The sequence below is a fragment of the Penicillium macrosclerotiorum genome (assembly GCF_028827735.1).
Source record: "Penicillium macrosclerotiorum strain IBT 26536 chromosome Unknown utg000006l_segment0_segment0, whole genome shotgun sequence".
Lineage (NCBI taxonomy): Eukaryota > Fungi > Ascomycota > Eurotiomycetes > Eurotiales > Aspergillaceae > Penicillium > Penicillium macrosclerotiorum.
The window spans coordinates 2,270,793-2,288,426 of NW_026643085.1; the positions used below are offsets into that span (position 1 = coordinate 2,270,793).

Sequence of the window (17,634 nt, forward strand, 5' to 3'; positions counted from 1 at the left end):
TTGTGGTTAGGTTCTCTAGCAATTATCTGCGTAATGCTAGGCTCTGGCGGTAGATACCATTCATTATTCAGTCCCATATTCTGACTAAATAGCTCCAAGTCTTGCAATACTAAGAGATCCTGAGCACTGAACAACAGGTCGCCTGCATTGCGTTAGTAATTCCCCCAAAGCGGCCAGGAGTTAAAATAGAATGGTGAACATTTCTGACACTAGGCCGTTCATAGTATTGCATTCGGACGCATTTCTGCAGTTGCCGTACCTTGGGGTTGGTAGCCAACCGATCGCCTTTGTCGATCAACTAGCCCGCAAGAAGCATTTTGCAAGTCGGGAGTTCCCCAAAGAGACTCATTTGAGCCCCCGTGGAGAGAATTACTCTGTATCTGCACAGACCTGTTATCAAAGCCCGTGACCGGCAACGTTTGCTGCGTGGTGGTGGCTGGCGCATGACCGATACTCTGGTGACGCTTTAGAAGATCCCGGCGCCCGAAAGAAGCCCCACAGGAGCATTTATATGGTTTTTCATTTGTATCTAGATATCATTAGTCTTGGAGGTCGACAAAATATTTTCAGGCAGGATATACGGATTCGAATATGCCGCTGCAAGTGCTCATAGCGCCGGAAGTGACGTTGGCAATATTGGCAAGTTCTGGGCTTTCTTTTGCTGATTGGCGAAGACTCAGAAACTTCGGCTGTTGGGTACGTCTCCATCTGCACTTTCCAGAAACTGTTGATGGCAATATAGAGGTTGGAGAAGATTGATGGAGACGGGGTGTCAAGCGAGACGCCTCCGGTGGAGGTCTTCCATGGAGGTGATTATTAATACGGTTTTTTTAACTTGGAAATTGGAGAGAATTGACGGAGAACCGAGAACGTCTCCAGTGGAGATGATTATTAATACCAATTGCAACCTCAAGTAAGTTAACCTTAGTATGTTTCTTGTAAAAAAAAAAATGGACATTCGTCATTACCTCTCCAAGAACCAAAAAAGATGTTGGAGAACCACCTCCAGCAGAGGTCTCAAAATTGTTATTTAATGGGACTAGTACCATAAACCCAAGCCGATATTCTGACGATAATTATTCACTTGAAGCCAACTATCAACCTCAGCCCCGGCCCTTCTGTTTTTCATACTTATCACAAAATCCCTACCTACCACCAAAGACGATGTCTTCTCTGACATATATCAATGAAGAAGGCGTCGGCCAAAAACATAGCGACCTCTGCCATTACTCCCAAGCAGTCATCTTGGGAAATATCGTCAAGTGTTCGGGGCAAGGGGGTTGGGACAACGCGGGTGTTCTGGATGCCAACAATATTCCGGGGCAAGTGGATCTCGCCTTTGAAAATGTGGACAGAGTGCTCCAAGCTGCGGGACTTCGTGGGTGGGAAGATGTTTATTCGATCCGAAGTTACCATGTCGACATCGATTCTTCATATAATCGCACCGTTGAAAAGCTCAAGGAGCGCATCCCGGGTCATCGACCTATTTGGACTGCCATCGCCGTGCCTCAACTAGCATTCCCCGCGATGAGAATTGAGGTGGAGGTGGAGGCCATTAAACAAGTGTAACGGAGTTTTATAGTGCATCTACCTAAATGGATTTGAGTCAGGCGAACAGGACGATGAAGGCTGCAGGAAAATCGCGTTTCGTAATGATAAGCATAAGATAGAGGGGATATGGGAAGAAGTGATTGAGAGTAAGAGCGTGGAAAGTGTTCGAGATATGCCTACAAAAATCTTGTGGTGCATCAAGTCCCGACATGCCCGAAAACTATGCCGAAAGTCTTAACCCTGGTACAGTATACCCAGGAGGACTTGGATTGGATGAGCTTGAATATCCCGGGATTGGAGGCGGCACGAATCATCGCTCGGTGCCAGTCTCCCTGGTCATCAAAGACCAAGTTTGTGAGAAAGCAGAATGGAAAATTGCGATTGGTCCATCATTACTGTCAGCTCAACTTTTCCACATACAAGCTGAACTACCCGATAAAGCGGATTTAATCGATTATGAATTCCTTGCTCAAGGAGGAGGTGAAGCAGAAGCCTGGTTCCAAGGCGAATCTCAGGGGAATTAGGCAGCATATTCAGGAGTGTCGATGATGGAGTCGGAGTGCTGTCTGGGTTTTTATTTCTATCTGGGTGCTTTTTCAGTAAAGGTCTCTGGCGACGAGGGCGTGCCGGCATTTTTCCCTTCTTTTTTTCGGAGATCGTGTTGTTCTGGTGAGGCTTCCTCTTCCAGCTTCTTTTTCTTGTATTGGGACCATGATGTTGATCCTCTTCGAACGGACAGTAGTGAGTGATGTGAAGGGGAATAGAGAGTCAGTAGTCCCTTCCAACGGTCTAGATTTGAGTATTAAATATATGAAAGTAGGGATGTAAAGTGATTGGTGAGTAAAGCTAGATTAAAGAAAGTCAAATTATTAACGGAAACGGTAGATAGTAAGAGAGAGAAAGTCGTGGGATCTAAGAGGGAGATGCTGAGATAACAGGGCAACTTCATGCTCAAGCTCTCGAATCACGCCCTCATGAGAGCTCTGAACCTGGCTCTCGAGGTATTGAAGGTGTTACTGATAGACATTTGTCTCGTCTGGAGGAGACCCGAGAGAAAATCAGACAGTTATATCGCGATTGTGAGATCATGAGCAATTCGCAGAAGAAATCGGTCTCCCTCGGTACTTTCAGAAAGACGATCTGAGAAAGGGATGGCAGAATGGACGATGTTAGGTCTTTCTGTCGGAACCGGACATCCCTCAATTCATTTTTCTCAATTCTCTCAACTTGACAATGGAACGGATTATACACACCTAGACCAATTAAATTTGCTGCAAACCTGAATTACCGACACTAGACGTCAAATGAGGACCGTGGCAGCCAGCGAGGCCGGACAGGTACCTTGGGGACCAGCATTGCCAACCACACAGAACGCTCCATTTATCAGCATCATGGAGTAAGCTCTCTTCTATTGGAGAGCATTTGACTCCACTTTGTCTCTAATAATCTTAAAGATCTTGTATGGAATTGCGTATCGCCTCGATAATGCTACTACAGACGCGCGACAGTGAGGAACTTGGAGACGATGGGCTGGAGGGGATAAAAGCCGTTTCCCGCAAGGTGCTTAGGGGTCAAAAAGTCCTGATCTTCTCTTTTTCCCAACAATTGCTCTTTTCTGTATAATATAACCAACACTCAAAAAAAGCCACCATGGTCATTGATTCGGGGCGTGAGTCTGTGGCGTACCATGTCCAGGCGCCAATGCAGGAAACCTCCAAGGCTCGCCAATTGCCTGTAACCCTGCTTTCAGGGTTTCTGGTAAGCCTCATCTTTTGTGCTCGCTGGCTTATACCCGGTGATGGTCTAGTTAATACTTTCATACAGGGAAGTGGAAAGACAACGCTTCTGAAACATATTCTCAAGTCGCCGGACCATGGTCTCAGAATCGCAGTCATTGTCAATGACATGAGCCAGTGAGTATATTGTATTTCAAATCCAATGATTGTACACTTTTACTCATATAAAAATTGCCAGACTCAATATCGATGCTGCTCTGATCAAGAACCACAAGGTCTCTCAAACCACAGAGAAACTCATTCAGCTGCAAAATGGCTGTATCTGCTGCACTCTTCGGGGCGATCTTCTGTCTGAACTGGCACGTCTCACAAAGCAGAACGAAATACAATACGTAATCATTGAGAGCACAGGCATCAGTGAGCCGATGCAAGTCGCAGAGACCTTCACTGCGGAGTTCAGTTCTGCGATGTTGGAAGCTGAAGATCAGATTGCGGACACCGATGAAGATGCAAAGAAGATCTTAAAGGAAATCGTTGAGTTGGGTGGATTACATACCATGGCTCGTCTCGATACCACGGTGACCGTCATAGATGCCTTCAACTTACTCTCCAATTTTGACACCACCGAGTTCCTGTCTGATCGGTACGGACGTGATGAAATCGTACCTGAGGATGAACGAACCATTTCCGACCTCATGGTGGACCAAATCGAGTTTGCCGATGTGTTAATCATCAATAAAATCGAGACTATTGATCAAGCAACGCGCGACAAGATCCAGCAGCTAATAAAATTGCTCAATCCCGACGCCAAGGTTCTCATGTCCAGTTATTCTCAAGTAGATGTTCGAGAGATTGTCGCCACTGGCAAATTTGATTTCGTTCGTGCTGCATCTGGCGCTGGTTGGCTTCGCAGTCTGCACGAAATGACAATGCAAAAGACAGGCAATGGGGATCGCATGGCTCCGAAGCCAGAGACTCTAGAGTATGTCTTCTCTCTTGGCTTTACACTTTTCCCATGATTTATACCGTCTCATAACACTGACATCGATATAGATACGGAATCAATAACTTTGTATATTCCGCTCGGCGACCTTTCCATCCTCGACGTCTTTTCTCCCTCCTACATGACAAATTCATTGTCCTTCAAAATAATGAAACCGCAGATGATGAAGAGGACGAGGATATGGAAGACGAAAACGATGATGGATCCGAAGATGAAATGGAGACCGACGCCGACTCGATCCAAGACTTTGATCAGCAGGATCCCAAAGAGATTCTTGCCAACAAGCGTGCACACCCAGCATTTGGTCCCGTACTCCGCTCCAAAGGCTTTTTTTGGCTCCCCACTCGGCCATTCCAGTTTGGTGAGTGGAGCCAGGCAGGCGGAATGTTAACAATGGGGTGCGGGGGCCCTTGGTTTGCCGAAGTTCCCGACGAGGCCTGGCCCGAAGATGAAGATGTTATCAAATCCATCCAAGACGATTTCCAGGGCCCCTGGGGAGACCGGCGACAGGAGCTCGTCTTCATTGGGGGGGGAGTTGACCAAGATGCCATCTCAGCCTTGCTGGATGAGTGCCTTCTGGATGACAAAGATATGAAACAATGGGAGAAAGTCATGAAAAACAAAAAGCTGAGCCGAGAAGCTAAAACCAAGAAGCTGGCCAGCATATGGGAAGATGGCTGGGAGGATTGGCCAGCCTTTGAGATTGAGGACGAGGAGGAGCTTGGAAAACACCGGATTAGCGAGTATCTGGGCCATCAGCATGGCCATGGGAAAGGTCATAAGCATAACCATCATTAGATGATTTCTAGACCAGTGTTAGTCCTATACGAAGCAGCAAAGGCAAAAGCATTCTGATTTTTCAATACTCTGTATCTTGCGTGTCCCAGAAATCGATTGTGCCCGTCTTGTAAACACTCGCTTATCGATAGCACGATAAGGCGATACCGATAGGTGTGCGCATCTCCAAGCGCCGACTTGCTCCTCCTCCTCCTCTTTCCCACTTGCACCATCGCTGCTGTACAACAAGCTCAACAAATTTTCCTAGTCCCAAGAACTTCAGGTGAATCAGTGCTCTTTGTGCTGTGCAACGACGATAAGCGCTGCCCTTGGCATCTGCCGATCCCACCAACCCCGCAGAGAGCCTGAGAAGATGCCTCAGGCCTGACTGCAGCCGTCCGAATCCCTGTACACACTCCATCCTAGCCCCAGTCCAGGTATCCGCGGATGTTCGCATACCACTGATCTCGGCTGGTTCTTTTCTCTTGCACATCTTCCTGGTACCTGTGTTTGCCTCTTAATATCTGTATTTTGACTCCCCAAACTTCTTGGTGCGCAATGGCTGACTCCCTTTCAGGGCCTGTTCACTTGCTGTCGGCGACAGCTTGCACATTGATGGAGGTAAGGAGCACTTTCTTTCTCTTTGGTCTTCGTTTTCTTTTTGTCCGTGTTTTTTTCTGTCGCTGTGGTGTGGCTGAGCTGCCCATTGGTTGTGCACTGCACTGTTACCGCGTCTTATGTGCCCCCGTGGTGAGACAAGAGATGCTCCATCCCGAACCCTTTGGGGGGTTTCGGCGAGATTGGAAGTCCATGGATTACTTCTATGCAGATACATAAATCTTGCTGGGAGATAAGTGAGGCTTATCTCTCCAGAGATGCAATCTGCATGTTGTGGTTCCCGGATGGCCTGGTGTCTTGTCCATGTGAGGTTGTCCAGAGGATTTCGTTTGTCCACCCCAGTTTTCTTCAACACTTTCATGTTGATTAGTCGTCAAGATGACTCTTGAAATTCCCACTGTTGTCTGTTCGCTTAGTCGTCACTCTCTCCCGGTGTCGACATGTGATATCTGTTCACCACCTCGTGGTATCCTTGGCCTTATCCTCTCCCAACCCATGTCCTGCACCTTCCTGTCCCTGTATACCCCTGTCAAACATGTCATTTCCGCACATCCGCCGGACGAAATCCATGGATCTGACTCGGCGTCGGCGTCTTCGAAACCCCTGCCTTGTCCAGCGAAGCAAATCCTTTCAGAAAACCAGTGCCCAGCTAAGCCTTGAAAATGTGTTACAGGGAACCAATACCGTCGGAGTCTCGGCCCAGGCCAGAGGTGCCTTGGAGCCCAGCGTAAAGCCGCGTGATGCAAAACCACGTCTTCTACTAATGGGACTACGCCGGTAGGTTTCATGCGAAGTCTTCTACTACAGATATATTAGACTAATTGATTCGGTTCCAGATCTGGCAAGTCTTCCATCGCCAGCGTTGTCTTCCACAAGATGCCCCCCAATGAAACCCTCTTCCTCGAATCCACTACCCGCATTCAAAAGGATTCTATACAGTAAGTGCTGGAATCCCTCAATAATATCCCGATCTAACTGATTAATTATTTTAGCTCTTTCATGGACTTCCAGGTCTGGGATTTCCCTGGTCAGCTCGAATTCCTTGAGCCATCCTTTGACCTTGAAGACATATTTGGTAGCCTGGGCGCCCTAGTGTGGGTTATAGATGCCCAAGATGATTACCTAGACTCTGTCGCCCGTCTGAATCGCACCATTCTCACTGTCCAGCAATACTATCCTGGTATAAACATTGAAGTCTTCATTCACAAAGTCGACGGGCTCTCGGACGAGTACCGCACCGATACATTCCAGGACATCGTGCAGCGCATCTCGGACGAGCTCAGCGACGCTGGGTATGAGAATGCACCAGTGCACTACTACCTCACCTCCATCTACGACTACTCCGTTTTTGAGGCCTTCAGCAAGGTCATTCAAAAGCTCATCCCTAACCTCTCCACCCTCGAAAATCTGATCAACACTCTGGCAAACAACTGTGGCTTCGAAAAGACGTACCTCTTCGATGTACTGAGTAAGATCTACATTGCTTCTGACACTCGTCCGGTCGATATGGCCTGCTACGAGATGTGTTCAGACTACATCGATGTAATCGTCGACGTCTCCGAGTTGTACTCATGGGATCACCCTGATCGTAAGGCAAAGGGCGATCAGATGCAGGAGGCAGAGAGCTCCGTCGTACTGCACGATGAGACCATGATTCATCTTATGGAGATGAATAAGTATGCCCATGGCCTGCTTCCTTGTTTGTTTTCTGTCTGCTAACATGAGCTTCCAGATACCTCTGCCTTGTTTCCGTCATTCGGAACCCCGAGGCCCGCGAGAAGCGCGGCCTCATCGACATGAACTGCCGCACCTTCCAGGAGGCGTTGAACGACGTGTTCTCTCGGAGCTGGGAGCGCGAGGAAGAGGAGGCGACTGGTTGAGAGATGAGCATACAATCAGTGAAAATTCGAGGAGAAAATGACGGCATCCAAAAGAAAACATTTATTAGTAGCGATATGATCAGCTAAGCCGGTATTATTAAAGCATATCATTTTGACCACTATTCTGTACTCAAATTTCACAATATAGTATGTTGTGTGATATGATGTAGTTTGATGCCAGTTTCTTAGCGGAGCGGCCCTTCCCCAGATTACCGTGCTCCAATTCCCACCAAAGGAGACCTCGGTCCTCCCACGGCCGCCAACCCGCCACCCTCTCCAGCAACTCATCTCAAATCATAAATATGTCAGAACTCCGACAGCGACAGTCTACAAAACCCTCAGAATCGCATCAGAGCGCAAGCTCAGCACCGCGGCGAATCCCACAGAATGGCCCCGAGGCCGAAAATGAACATGGCGTCAGCGTGCTCGATCTGGTCCGCATTCTAGTCTCGCTTGTCATCGTCTCATGCGGCGTCTCTTATTACATGACTAATTCTGAGTCTGTACTATGGGGCTACAGGCCTTGGTTCACGCGGTGGCCAGTTGTCAAGCAATACCTGGTATGCCCTCCTCGACCGGGAAAAGAAACGAGCTACTGACTATCACGATCGCTTCTAGAACGGACCTGTGAACCTGACTCCAACCGAACTCTCCCTCTACAACGGAGCCGACCCTTCTCTTCCCATCTATCTCGCAGTGAACGGCTCTATCTTCGACGTGTCCGCAAACCCAATGATCTACGGTCCGGGTGGGAGCTACAATTTCTTCACGGGACGTGATGCAACCCGCGCCTTCGTGACAGGCTGTTTCAAGGAAGATCTTACGCCGGACCTAATTGGCGTGGAGGAAATGTTCATGCCTGTGGAGGACGTCGAGAATGAGGGTCTTACGAACGCTGAGAGGAAGATACGGCGCGAGCGGGAATTGAGATTGGCGCGAACGCAGATCGAGAAAGCTGTCAACAGGTGGGAAGGGTTCTTCCGGAACCACAAGAAGTATTTCCAGGTTGGGCGGGTTTTGGATGACGGTGTCCTTGATCCTCTTGCTGGAACAAGGGCGCTGTGTAATGGGGCCAAGCAGCAGCGCCCCAAAAGGAGTGAAATGGACGAGCTGGCATAGAACTACAGGCATCTAGTTCTATCTTGCATGAAACTATCGGACATGCATCGTTTATATCATGTCCTTTTCCTATAGCAGTTATGGAGAAGAATAGAAAGAACCATAACGAAGAGAAGTTTCACGACTCCAAGGAAGCAAGTAGAAGTTTTGTAACTTTTTTATTTGAGACTACCTGAGACGAGCCCAGGAGTAGATAATTGTTCCACACTGCCGAGACAGTTCATAACGTCCAGCCGATTCTCCAATTGAAAAGAGATGATTCGTTGAAGAGGAAAAAGAATACCGCGAGAAATGACGAAGAGAAAACGAGCAAGACGTTTACTCAGCGGCGACGGCACGGGCTAAAAATAAAAGAACTCGATTAGTATTGATGGTGGCGAGAGGAAACGATAGATGAGGATGAGTTGACTGCGGAATGGGAAACGTACTGTAGATGTTCAGCTTGGAGTGGCTGACGACCTTCTTGATCTGACCCTCGGCCTCAAGGTCGTTGAGAGCCTTGCGGGCAAGGCTGCCGTTGATCTTGAGACGATCGACAAGGGTGGCGACGGTGATCAGGCGATAGGTCTGGACATCCTTCTGGAGCTTCTCGAAGACGGCCTTCTCGAAAACGACGGCGTGCTGGGCCTTGTCCTTGACTGTAGACGAAAAAAAGCATCAAGTTAGTTCGTGAATCGTGCGCGCATTTATTCTTGACATTTTGGTTGGAAGGATCCAAAAACTCCGATTTCGTGTCTTTCTTGCGAGTGGTCTCGGCGCGAAAGATGAAAGTCGTTATCACGGTCGGAAGGATGGAGGAGAGGATGGTGATAGCGTACCCTTGCCCTTGGACCACTTCTTCTTAACAGCCTGTCATGAATACATATTAGTATATCTGCTTGCTATCGGCAAAATCGATGAAAGAGGCGCGCTTACCATTTTGTCGATTGGTGTGGATGGTTTACAGAGAAGACAGTCAAGAGAGATCAGGACCAGTCGAGATACGAAATTGAGGCCGTGGGGCATGACTAAGCGGCCTCAAGCCCTAAGCCCCAGATGCCGTTTATGGCCTCGGTTATATCTGATCACGTGGTATGGTCTCATTCAATGTACACAAGCTTGGACAGTTCTAGGTCACGTGGACACGTATAACCTTACGTGATAAACCAGGGACAAGTACAGTATACCCTGGTGGATTTATTAATGAACACAATCTGTTGTCAATCATTCGTTAATTGTCGTCACATTTTCGGAGCTCTCAATATTGCCAATAATTAGTCTTCTTGTATCCATTTTGAGAAGGTCAATTCATCAAGCTTCCACCGTGGGCACCGTAGCCTTGACTGGTCACCAAATTCAGAATTTTGAACTGGACTGGATTTCTTTCAAATTCCAAATACCCCAGGACTGCTTCCTCAGATGATGTAAACCAGAATACGGAATCATGATCAGACTCGGCCAGCCACCTCACTTCATATTTTCCACTTTCGTTCCTCTGGGTAGAAATTCGAGCAATCACAGGATGGTTCTTGGGTGACCACCATCGTATAGAAGGCAGATTGTTCATAACCGTATTTATGAGTAGCTGTGAGATTGTCGAATGCCAGACAAGTTGTCGAACTGGTTGCTCGTGAACCAGTATAGAAGTCAATCTAGTGGTGTCGTCTAAAGCCCAGATCCAGACAACATTAGATCGCATAGAATCCACGGTGGCTAGGAGAGCCCCATCAGGGCTGAAAGTCATGATTGATATGCCACGCGATGGTCCTGCAGACTCGGGGCTCATGTTGAATGCCGATGAAGCGGACGCCTCGACATATTCCCCATCACCAAGAGCACTGGTGAATCTCTCGCGCCAAATACTGGGAGAATACTGCTCGGTGTAAAAAACATGGGAAAGGATCGTAGAAGATGAGAACTGCTGTCGTCAATTATATGATATTATACACACTTTAGGATGGATGGAGGGAAAACCATACTGTGCGGGTTCGTAGTAAATCAATGTTACCGTTCACCTTACCAACTGCGAGAACCTCGGAAACTCCGCTGCCTTCTGTGACAGGGCCCCATTCAATTTGCTTCACTCCAAGATCGAAAGCATCATCTGACCCGGTTGAACTAGTGTAAGTTCGGAAAAGCTGCCCATCGGCTGTAAAGATGAGCACTTTAGTGCCTGCGCTGGCGACGTCCCATATAGCAATCCATTTTCCATCCGGGCTCCATTTCAGACCCTGGGCATCGATAGTTGGTAGGGTCACTCTGCTTATGAGCTCATAAGTCTCGGGTTCATGGATGGTAAGGAGATCAGAAATTTCAGGTTTGAGTAAAATGGCAAGTTGTTTAGTCCACGGACGATATCCAAATCCGAGACTATGGGTGAATTTGGGACTCTTGATCACTGATGTTCGGCCCGAGTCCACCGAGTGGATGGTCAATTTTGTGTTCCATGCATGGAATACAAGTATTTCACTTTCATCGCCGCCGAACTCGATATTCAGTGACCCCGGCTCCACGTTTTCAATCTCAGCAAGCAGCTGCAAGGGTTGTAGCTGCCAGATTGAGATGCGAGAATCATTGGTGGTGAACAGACGCTGTTCGCCGACCCCGTTGGCGACTCTAGCTGGAGTTTGAGCACGGAAAAATTTAAGAGCCTTTACTCCGTTCTCTCGGATTCTTGCAACTTGCACTTCCTTGTTCTCGGACTCTGGCTCGGAACAAACGACAAGGTCTTTTCCATTCACATGAGCGGTATAAATCCCATCATCTGAAATGGAGAGAGCCAAAGGGCCTTGATTTCATGTTAGAAATGTCTGAAGCGAAATGAATTCCAGGAAACTTACTTCCACTGCTCGTGGAGGCATCCATCGCCAACGTGTGCTTCAGAGGCTCGTGTGGAGGAATGATGTACCCGGCACTTGAAACACCTCGGAAACTTTGACAATTATTTCAGAATATTGTCATGTTGAAGCGCTTTTGTCGCCGTCACAGTGTTCTTGTGCCGCATGTAGGATTGTTGTCACAACGGGACGCGATCATTGGGCAGTTTCGGCGTGTTTCTATATGTGGCCTTACCAGTCAGGCACCAATCGTTCTACGAATGTGATTAATAGATTTTTGAAACCATCAATTGATCATAGGATCAAGTCTATGTGTAGCTTCTTGTTAGCTTAAGACTTCCAAGCTTCCAATCTCCTAACATCAGCGTCATCTTTAAAGCCTCGAGAACTGGCATCAAGAAGGCCATCAAAACAAACTTGCGATGCCAGTACGATCTATAAGATATGCCGGATAATAATCGGCCCGTGATGCGATAAGGAGTGAGGCAAAAAAAGTCGCGGCTTCCCCGGTTTTTCCCCTCGGACAAGTCAAGATCTTTTGCTCCCAAAGTCAAGATAGGTCTTGTGAAGCGATCAGTCCCGTCTTTCGGGCGCCTTTTTCATTCAATTTCTTTGTCTCGTCTTAAGATGGCTTCCGAAAATGTGCCGCAGCAAGATGCTGAGCCACCCTCTGCGCCCACACCTCCCAAGAAACTACAGGGACGGCAGTTTTACGAGAGCATAGGAAGCCCGAAGTACATTGTGGCCCCTATGGTCGATCGATCGGAGTTTGTAAGCATTTTGATACACTGAGAGCCATTATGAACGCCCTTTCAGACTAATTCAATGTCATTAGGCATGGCGCATGCTTACTCGATCCTTCATGCCCACGGATGAACCGAGGTCACTTCTGGCTTATTCCCCCATGTTTCACGCCCGTATCTTTGGCGAGCACCCACGTAACCGTATGCAGTATTTTCAACCAACGCGCGAGTCGAATGGTGATACGAATGGTGATATTAAGCGAAAGGATGAGCTCTTCCTTGACGGAAACCCAAAGATTGATCGACCACTCTTCGTCCAATTCTGCGCAAATGATCCCACTGAATTCTTGGAGGCCGCACGTCATGTTGCACCGTACTGCGATGCTGTTGATTTGAACTTGGGCTGTCCGCAAGGGATCGCAAAGAGAGGAAACTATGGTGCATTTTTGCAGGAGGATTGGGACTTGATCTACAAACTCATCAACCGTCTTCACACTGAACTCTCCGTGCCGATTACAGCAAAATTTCGCATTCAAGAGAGCAAAGAGAAGACGTTAGAATATGCGAAGATGATTCTCTCTGCTGGCGCAAACATTATTACGGTGCACGGCCGCAGACGTGAACAGAAAGGCCATGAAACGGGCTTGGCGGACTGGAGTTACATTCGCTACCTACGAGACAACCTGCCGCCAGAGACTGTTATTTTTGCCAATGGCAATATTCTCAATTATGACGATATTGAACGTTGTCTCGAAGCAACTGGTGCTGATGGAGTGATGAGTGCAGAAGGAAATCTCTCTGACCCAACAATATTCAGCAAGCCGCCTCCTCCGGGAAGTGAAGGACGCGAGTTCTGGCGTGGGCGAGATGGGAAAGGTGGCTACCGAATCGATGCAATTCTCCGGCGGTATCTCGATATTATCTATAAACATGTTCTTGAACAGCCAGTTCCAGAAAGGAGGCCACTCTTCTTGCCTTCCGATTCCGTGAGCGAGGCTGAGGAGACCGAGACTGCCGAACAGGAGGATGGCAGCGAAGATGGTCCACCTAAGAAGAAGCAGAAGCGGGAGAGAGTCAAGCGGTCACTGTCGCCTAGCCTTGGTGCAATGCAAGGACATCTCTTCCAAGTTCTTCGGCCGATGATTTCCAGCCACACAGACGTTCGCGATGCGCTTGCACGGTCGCGTCCGGGTGATATGCCAGCCTTTGAGCATGTTTTGACCTTGGTTGAGCGAGCTGTAAAATCTGGTCTCAAGGAATACGAAACCTCTCCGGAAAAGTTTGAGAAGCAACCTGATGCAACTTTGACCGGATCTAAGGCTACAATTGCCGAGTATGGACGGCCCTGGTGGATTTGCCAACCACATGTCCGCCCCTTGCCCGAGGAGGCGCTAGAAAATGGCGCACTGACTGCCAAAGGTCAGAAAAGCATCTCCAAACAGAATAAAGAGAAGCAAGAGGAAACGATATTGAAGAATATCGACACTTCGGGTGCCAAAGGGTCCGATACGCCTGTTAATGGTTTCGAGAATGGCGCTTCGGAAACTCTGACGCCTGATAATCTTGTAAGCGGATAAATATTGTATTTAAAATAGTACATTTGCATTAGATTTATAGAAAGCATGCATCTCATCACGAACAGTTATCATTTACATATCTTTATCTACAAGATAATGCATGTTTGACTCGAATATTATCACCATTTTAAAAGTTAGGTTAAGCCGGGTGCATCGGACACTCACGTGCCACCTTCGATCGAGGCCAGTGTTTACCAGTACTTGGTATAATGCACGAGGATCTGCCATAAGGGAATAATCGGTCCGAATTCGACAAAATTCTTGTTTGTGTTAGTGTAGGTAAAGGTGTCCAAGGTAGCCTCTTTGATGGCACCAAAGCAGGCCAGATAACGAGGAACACGGCCTTGCCAATGTTTTTAGCTCGTCGGGCCAGCAATACAAAGGTATTCTATTCTAACTCAACTACGAGGGTGGGATTCAATTCTCTCTTTCAGCTCGAGAGCATCCAGAGGCTTCTCGCTCTTCGTCAATTAGTTGGAAAGCTTGTAGTGAAATCCAACACGTAGAGCTGCCACTTGCATGTTATACCATACAATGTGAGATCAAATAACGTAGATGTGTATTATAAGAATGAGAAGTGAAATATTTAAAAACCCGAATTGCGTAATAACCGAAGAATATGAAGCGTTGATTAGTATCATCAGGCCTCTCCATCGAATAACGCAAACGTTGCAGGGAGGAAAGAATGTCTTTGGGCTGGTTTTCATCTCCATTCTGTGCCAGAAATGTAGTTCTCAGCGAGTGACTTCATGTCATTTTTGATTTGACTGCTGGAAATTTGTGAATGGTGGTAGTGGAACTAAATTGTCGGGCTATTGGTATGTCCATGAGTTGTACCCTACTATATATTTTGTGACAGTCCCGCCCCGCGCCAATTCAACGGCCGCCAAGCCTTTCATATCTCTCTAATGCAGCAATCATAGAGTTTGCATAATAGCTAGATATATAAGATTGCGCCTCGTACCCGCGATTCACATGGTGCCCCTAGTGTGAGTTCTTGCCAGTGACCACCAAGAGAGTCCTTGCCGCGAGTATGATACCTTTCTTCGACCCACCAATGTGGAGTAGCATATACTTTGTTGGCCAAAGTTTCCGCTAAAAAAATTGGATTGACTATAATTATCTTTTCTGGCAATATGTGCAATCATCACTCTGGTGATCCACTTGCGTATCTACTCCCGTGGACATTTGATACGAGTCCTCTAAAGCCGAGGAAACGATAAAAAAACTTATTTACGCGATCATTGACATTGAATTAGCACGAAATTTTCATCACGTAGCTTGAAATATCCGTTTATACATATTATTATTCGAGGTGGGGAGACTGTGTTCTCCTGTGGGATGGGATGACAGTTGTCGAACTTGCGACCAGGTACCAGATACATTTCAACCAGCTATCCAGGACTCTATGGAGATCGGGACTATTGTCTCTACCTAATAAGTACTGTGTGTAGAACTTTCAGAATAGTGGAATAGTTGATAACATAAAGAAATCCAGTGACCCGAATCAGCTATTTCTCACGCTAGGAGAGGAGCGTAGTAGTAAAATTGGCTACCAACATCTCCTGTGCGCAGGTAAATATTGGGCTTCATAGGAGCAGTAAGTTATTTAGGTTAATGATGTAAAATTTTGAAATTTTTTTCATTAAGTAATCCGATGTGGTGTAGTGGCTAACATCGCCGTCTCTCACACGGCAGCCGGGGTTTCGATTACCCCCATCGGAGTTTTTTTTTTCAATCCTTGATTGAGGAGACTTGTGTGCTGTGAGTCATATTCACCGAGTCCGCGTTTCCCACCGCCTATATATTGCCGGTTCTGCCGATTCTATCGCGGGGTTGGATCTTGTCCCACCTTCACTATTTTTTTCTGTCATCGTCCCCCCTCTCCCTCGCCTCTTCAGCGCAGCATTTTCTTCAATCGCTCTGACAATGGCATCACCTTCAAATTCAAGCATGGATCTCATTCGTGAGAATCTTGCTGAGATTCTCAACCCCGAGATCATCGAGAGCATCCTCACAGAGAACAAGCGTCCTGTGCGCGTCTATTGGGGTAAGAAATGACTCCTCTCCACATCACTTCGATCTGTTGACTCTTGTGACTAACATGGTATTTTTCTTTGTCTCCCAGGAACCGCAACCACCGGTAAGGTAATGAACGACCGCCCTTCGCGCCTCAATCGGCATATCAATTCATATGGCTAATCAATAGCGTCCCATAGCCCCATAGTGGATATTTTACTCCGGCAGTCAAGATTGCCCAGTTGCTCGCCGCAGGTTGTGAGGTTGTTATTCTGCTTGCGGACGTGCATGCTTTCCTGGATTCTATGAAGGCGCCCCTTGAACTAGTGGAGAACCGGGTGAAATACTACCAAAAGACCATTACTGCGATTCTGCAGGCGGTCGGTGTGTCAACTGAGAAGCTGGAGTTTGTCCTCGGAAGCTCCTACCAGCGAAACTCGGATTATGTCATGGACGTCTACCGTCTTGCAGCCTTGACATCCGAGCATGATGCCAAAAAGGCTGGCGCAGAGATTGTCAAGCAATCTAACAACGCCCCCCTCAGTGGCCTCCTCTACCCCATTCTGCAGGTTCTTGATGAAGAGTACCTGAAAGTCGACGCGGAGCTAGGTGGACTTGACCAGAGGAAGTTGTTTGTAAGCACAAATATAATCATAGGCGCTTGGGAAGGAAAAGGAAGCTTACTTGCCCTATGTAGGTTGCGGCAACGGAGTGGCTACCTAAGCTTGGATATGAGAAGGTAAGATTGCTTCTGGTCTCTATTCTTTTCATCACTGCTGACTAAATGTACTTCAGCGTGCTCATCTTATTACACCAATGGTACCGGGCTTGAGTGGAGGCAAAATGAGCTCTAGTATTGAAGGTGCGTGGATATCTCCATTCTTCCTTCCTGACTTCCTTTGCTAATCTCAAGCAGATAGCAAGATTGATCTCCTTGACCCGCCAGAGGTGGTCGCTAAGAAGATTCGTAAATCCGAAGCGGCACCACGAGTTGTTGAAAATAACGGAGTGATTGCCCTTGTGGAGTTTGTCCTGCTTCCTGCAGCTGCCCTCACGGGTAAGAAGGAGTTCCGTGTTGAACGCCGAGATGCCGACCCATTGATCTATACCGATATTCAACAACTCAAAGATGATTACACAAACGACGTGGTACGGTCTAATATCAACCTTCTGACTGCCTTTTGTCTAGCTTGACACACTAACACTTGCCCAGTTAACACCCCAGCTACTCAAACCTGCTGTTGCTGATGGCCTCACCCGCCTGATGGCACCTATCCATGAGGCCTACCAAGCTTCTCCTGAATGGCAGGAGATTACCCTCAAAGCCTACCCACCGCCCGTTGTGCAAAAGAAGCAGAAGAAGGTCAAGGACAAGGGTTCCCGCCACCCCGGTGCTAACAAGGAACAAGAGCTCCCGGAGCGCCCTAAGGCTTAGATGATCTGCTTCAATATGTAGCACTAGAGATGCCGTTATGTTCCTGTGTATCTCAATGAATGATTCCCCAAAGAGTTAGATAAGCAGATATTATATGTCAAAATTCAGGTAGATATTCGAATTGATCTCGGATATCACTCCACCATGGAATTTCCAAGGCTCTGGGTGTTGTCTTAACGGTGAATCAACTAAAGCTATTATTGTCTCAAAGAACTGTATTAATAAAGGACAGGACTAAAGAGGCCTTGAGGGCAGGATGATGACGAGCTATCACTGTTTGGCAGATAAAAAGCCTCCTAAATGTAAAGAACAACGAGCAAAGACGGCCGATGTAAATTAGTGGTAGTTAAAGCACTTCGT

General features: G+C 47.5%; 10 protein-coding genes across 10 annotated transcripts; 7 read left to right on the forward strand and 3 right to left on the reverse strand.

Annotated features, from left to right (window-relative positions):
* Positions 1 to 218: 218 nt before the first annotated feature.
* Positions 219 to 708, reverse strand: N7462_006097 (C2H2-type zinc finger protein; the record flags this gene model as incomplete). Its single annotated transcript, XM_057077815.1, has 2 exons — positions 219 to 529; positions 582 to 708. 2 exons carry the CDS (start codon positions 706 to 708, stop codon positions 219 to 221), a joined length of 438 nt encoding a protein of 145 aa, XP_056933395.1.
* Positions 709 to 1,164: 456 nt separating this feature from the next.
* Positions 1,165 to 1,569, forward strand: N7462_006098 (uncharacterized protein; the record flags this gene model as incomplete). The annotated part of the gene is made up of 1 exon (XM_057077816.1): positions 1,165 to 1,569. The coding sequence occupies one exon, from the start codon at positions 1,165 to 1,167 to the stop codon at positions 1,567 to 1,569; it is 405 nt and encodes a 134-aa protein (XP_056933396.1).
* Positions 1,570 to 1,760: 191 nt separating this feature from the next.
* N7462_006099 (uncharacterized protein) lies at positions 1,761 to 2,075 on the forward strand (the record flags this gene model as incomplete). The annotated part of the gene is made up of 1 exon (XM_057077817.1): positions 1,761 to 2,075. One exon carries the CDS (start codon positions 1,761 to 1,763, stop codon positions 2,073 to 2,075), a length of 315 nt encoding a protein of 104 aa, XP_056933397.1.
* Positions 2,076 to 3,201: 1,126 nt separating this feature from the next.
* Positions 3,202 to 5,088, forward strand: N7462_006100 (uncharacterized protein; the record flags this gene model as incomplete). The annotated part of the gene is made up of 4 exons (XM_057077818.1): positions 3,202 to 3,309; positions 3,376 to 3,464; positions 3,526 to 4,269; positions 4,341 to 5,088. 4 exons carry the CDS (start codon positions 3,202 to 3,204, stop codon positions 5,086 to 5,088), a joined length of 1,689 nt encoding a protein of 562 aa, XP_056933398.1.
* A 1,132-nt stretch (positions 5,089 to 6,220) lies between these two features.
* Positions 6,221 to 7,565, forward strand: N7462_006101 (GTR/RAG family Ras-related GTP-binding protein; the record flags this gene model as incomplete). Its single annotated transcript, XM_057077819.1, has 4 exons — positions 6,221 to 6,462; positions 6,522 to 6,623; positions 6,678 to 7,361; positions 7,418 to 7,565. The coding sequence occupies 4 exons, from the start codon at positions 6,221 to 6,223 to the stop codon at positions 7,563 to 7,565; spliced, it is 1,176 nt and encodes a 391-aa protein (XP_056933399.1).
* Positions 7,566 to 7,867: 302 nt separating this feature from the next.
* N7462_006102 (putative heme/steroid binding domain protein) lies at positions 7,868 to 8,684 on the forward strand (the record flags this gene model as incomplete). Its single annotated transcript, XM_057077820.1, has 2 exons — positions 7,868 to 8,125; positions 8,184 to 8,684. The coding sequence occupies 2 exons, from the start codon at positions 7,868 to 7,870 to the stop codon at positions 8,682 to 8,684; spliced, it is 759 nt and encodes a 252-aa protein (XP_056933400.1).
* Positions 8,685 to 9,002: 318 nt separating this feature from the next.
* On the reverse strand, positions 9,003 to 9,602 carry N7462_006103 (40S ribosomal protein eS25; the record flags this gene model as incomplete). The annotated part of the gene is made up of 3 exons (XM_057077821.1): positions 9,003 to 9,322; positions 9,503 to 9,533; positions 9,600 to 9,602. The coding sequence occupies 3 exons, from the start codon at positions 9,600 to 9,602 to the stop codon at positions 9,003 to 9,005; spliced, it is 354 nt and encodes a 117-aa protein (XP_056933401.1).
* Positions 9,603 to 9,966: 364 nt separating this feature from the next.
* On the reverse strand, positions 9,967 to 11,528 carry N7462_006104 (WD40 repeat domain-containing protein; the record flags this gene model as incomplete). Its single annotated transcript, XM_057077822.1, has 3 exons — positions 9,967 to 10,581; positions 10,643 to 11,451; positions 11,504 to 11,528. The coding sequence occupies 3 exons, from the start codon at positions 11,526 to 11,528 to the stop codon at positions 9,967 to 9,969; spliced, it is 1,449 nt and encodes a 482-aa protein (XP_056933402.1).
* Positions 11,529 to 12,127: 599 nt separating this feature from the next.
* On the forward strand, positions 12,128 to 13,820 carry N7462_006105 (tRNA-dihydrouridine synthase family protein; the record flags this gene model as incomplete). The annotated part of the gene is made up of 2 exons (XM_057077823.1): positions 12,128 to 12,271; positions 12,336 to 13,820. 2 exons carry the CDS (start codon positions 12,128 to 12,130, stop codon positions 13,818 to 13,820), a joined length of 1,629 nt encoding a protein of 542 aa, XP_056933403.1.
* Positions 13,821 to 15,749: 1,929 nt separating this feature from the next.
* Positions 15,750 to 17,274, forward strand: N7462_006106 (tyrosine--tRNA ligase TYS1; the record flags this gene model as incomplete). The annotated part of the gene is made up of 7 exons (XM_057077824.1): positions 15,750 to 15,870; positions 15,949 to 15,968; positions 16,040 to 16,474; positions 16,537 to 16,578; positions 16,635 to 16,701; positions 16,756 to 16,988; positions 17,053 to 17,274. The coding sequence occupies 7 exons, from the start codon at positions 15,750 to 15,752 to the stop codon at positions 17,272 to 17,274; spliced, it is 1,140 nt and encodes a 379-aa protein (XP_056933404.1).
* Positions 17,275 to 17,634: the final 360 nt, after the last annotated feature.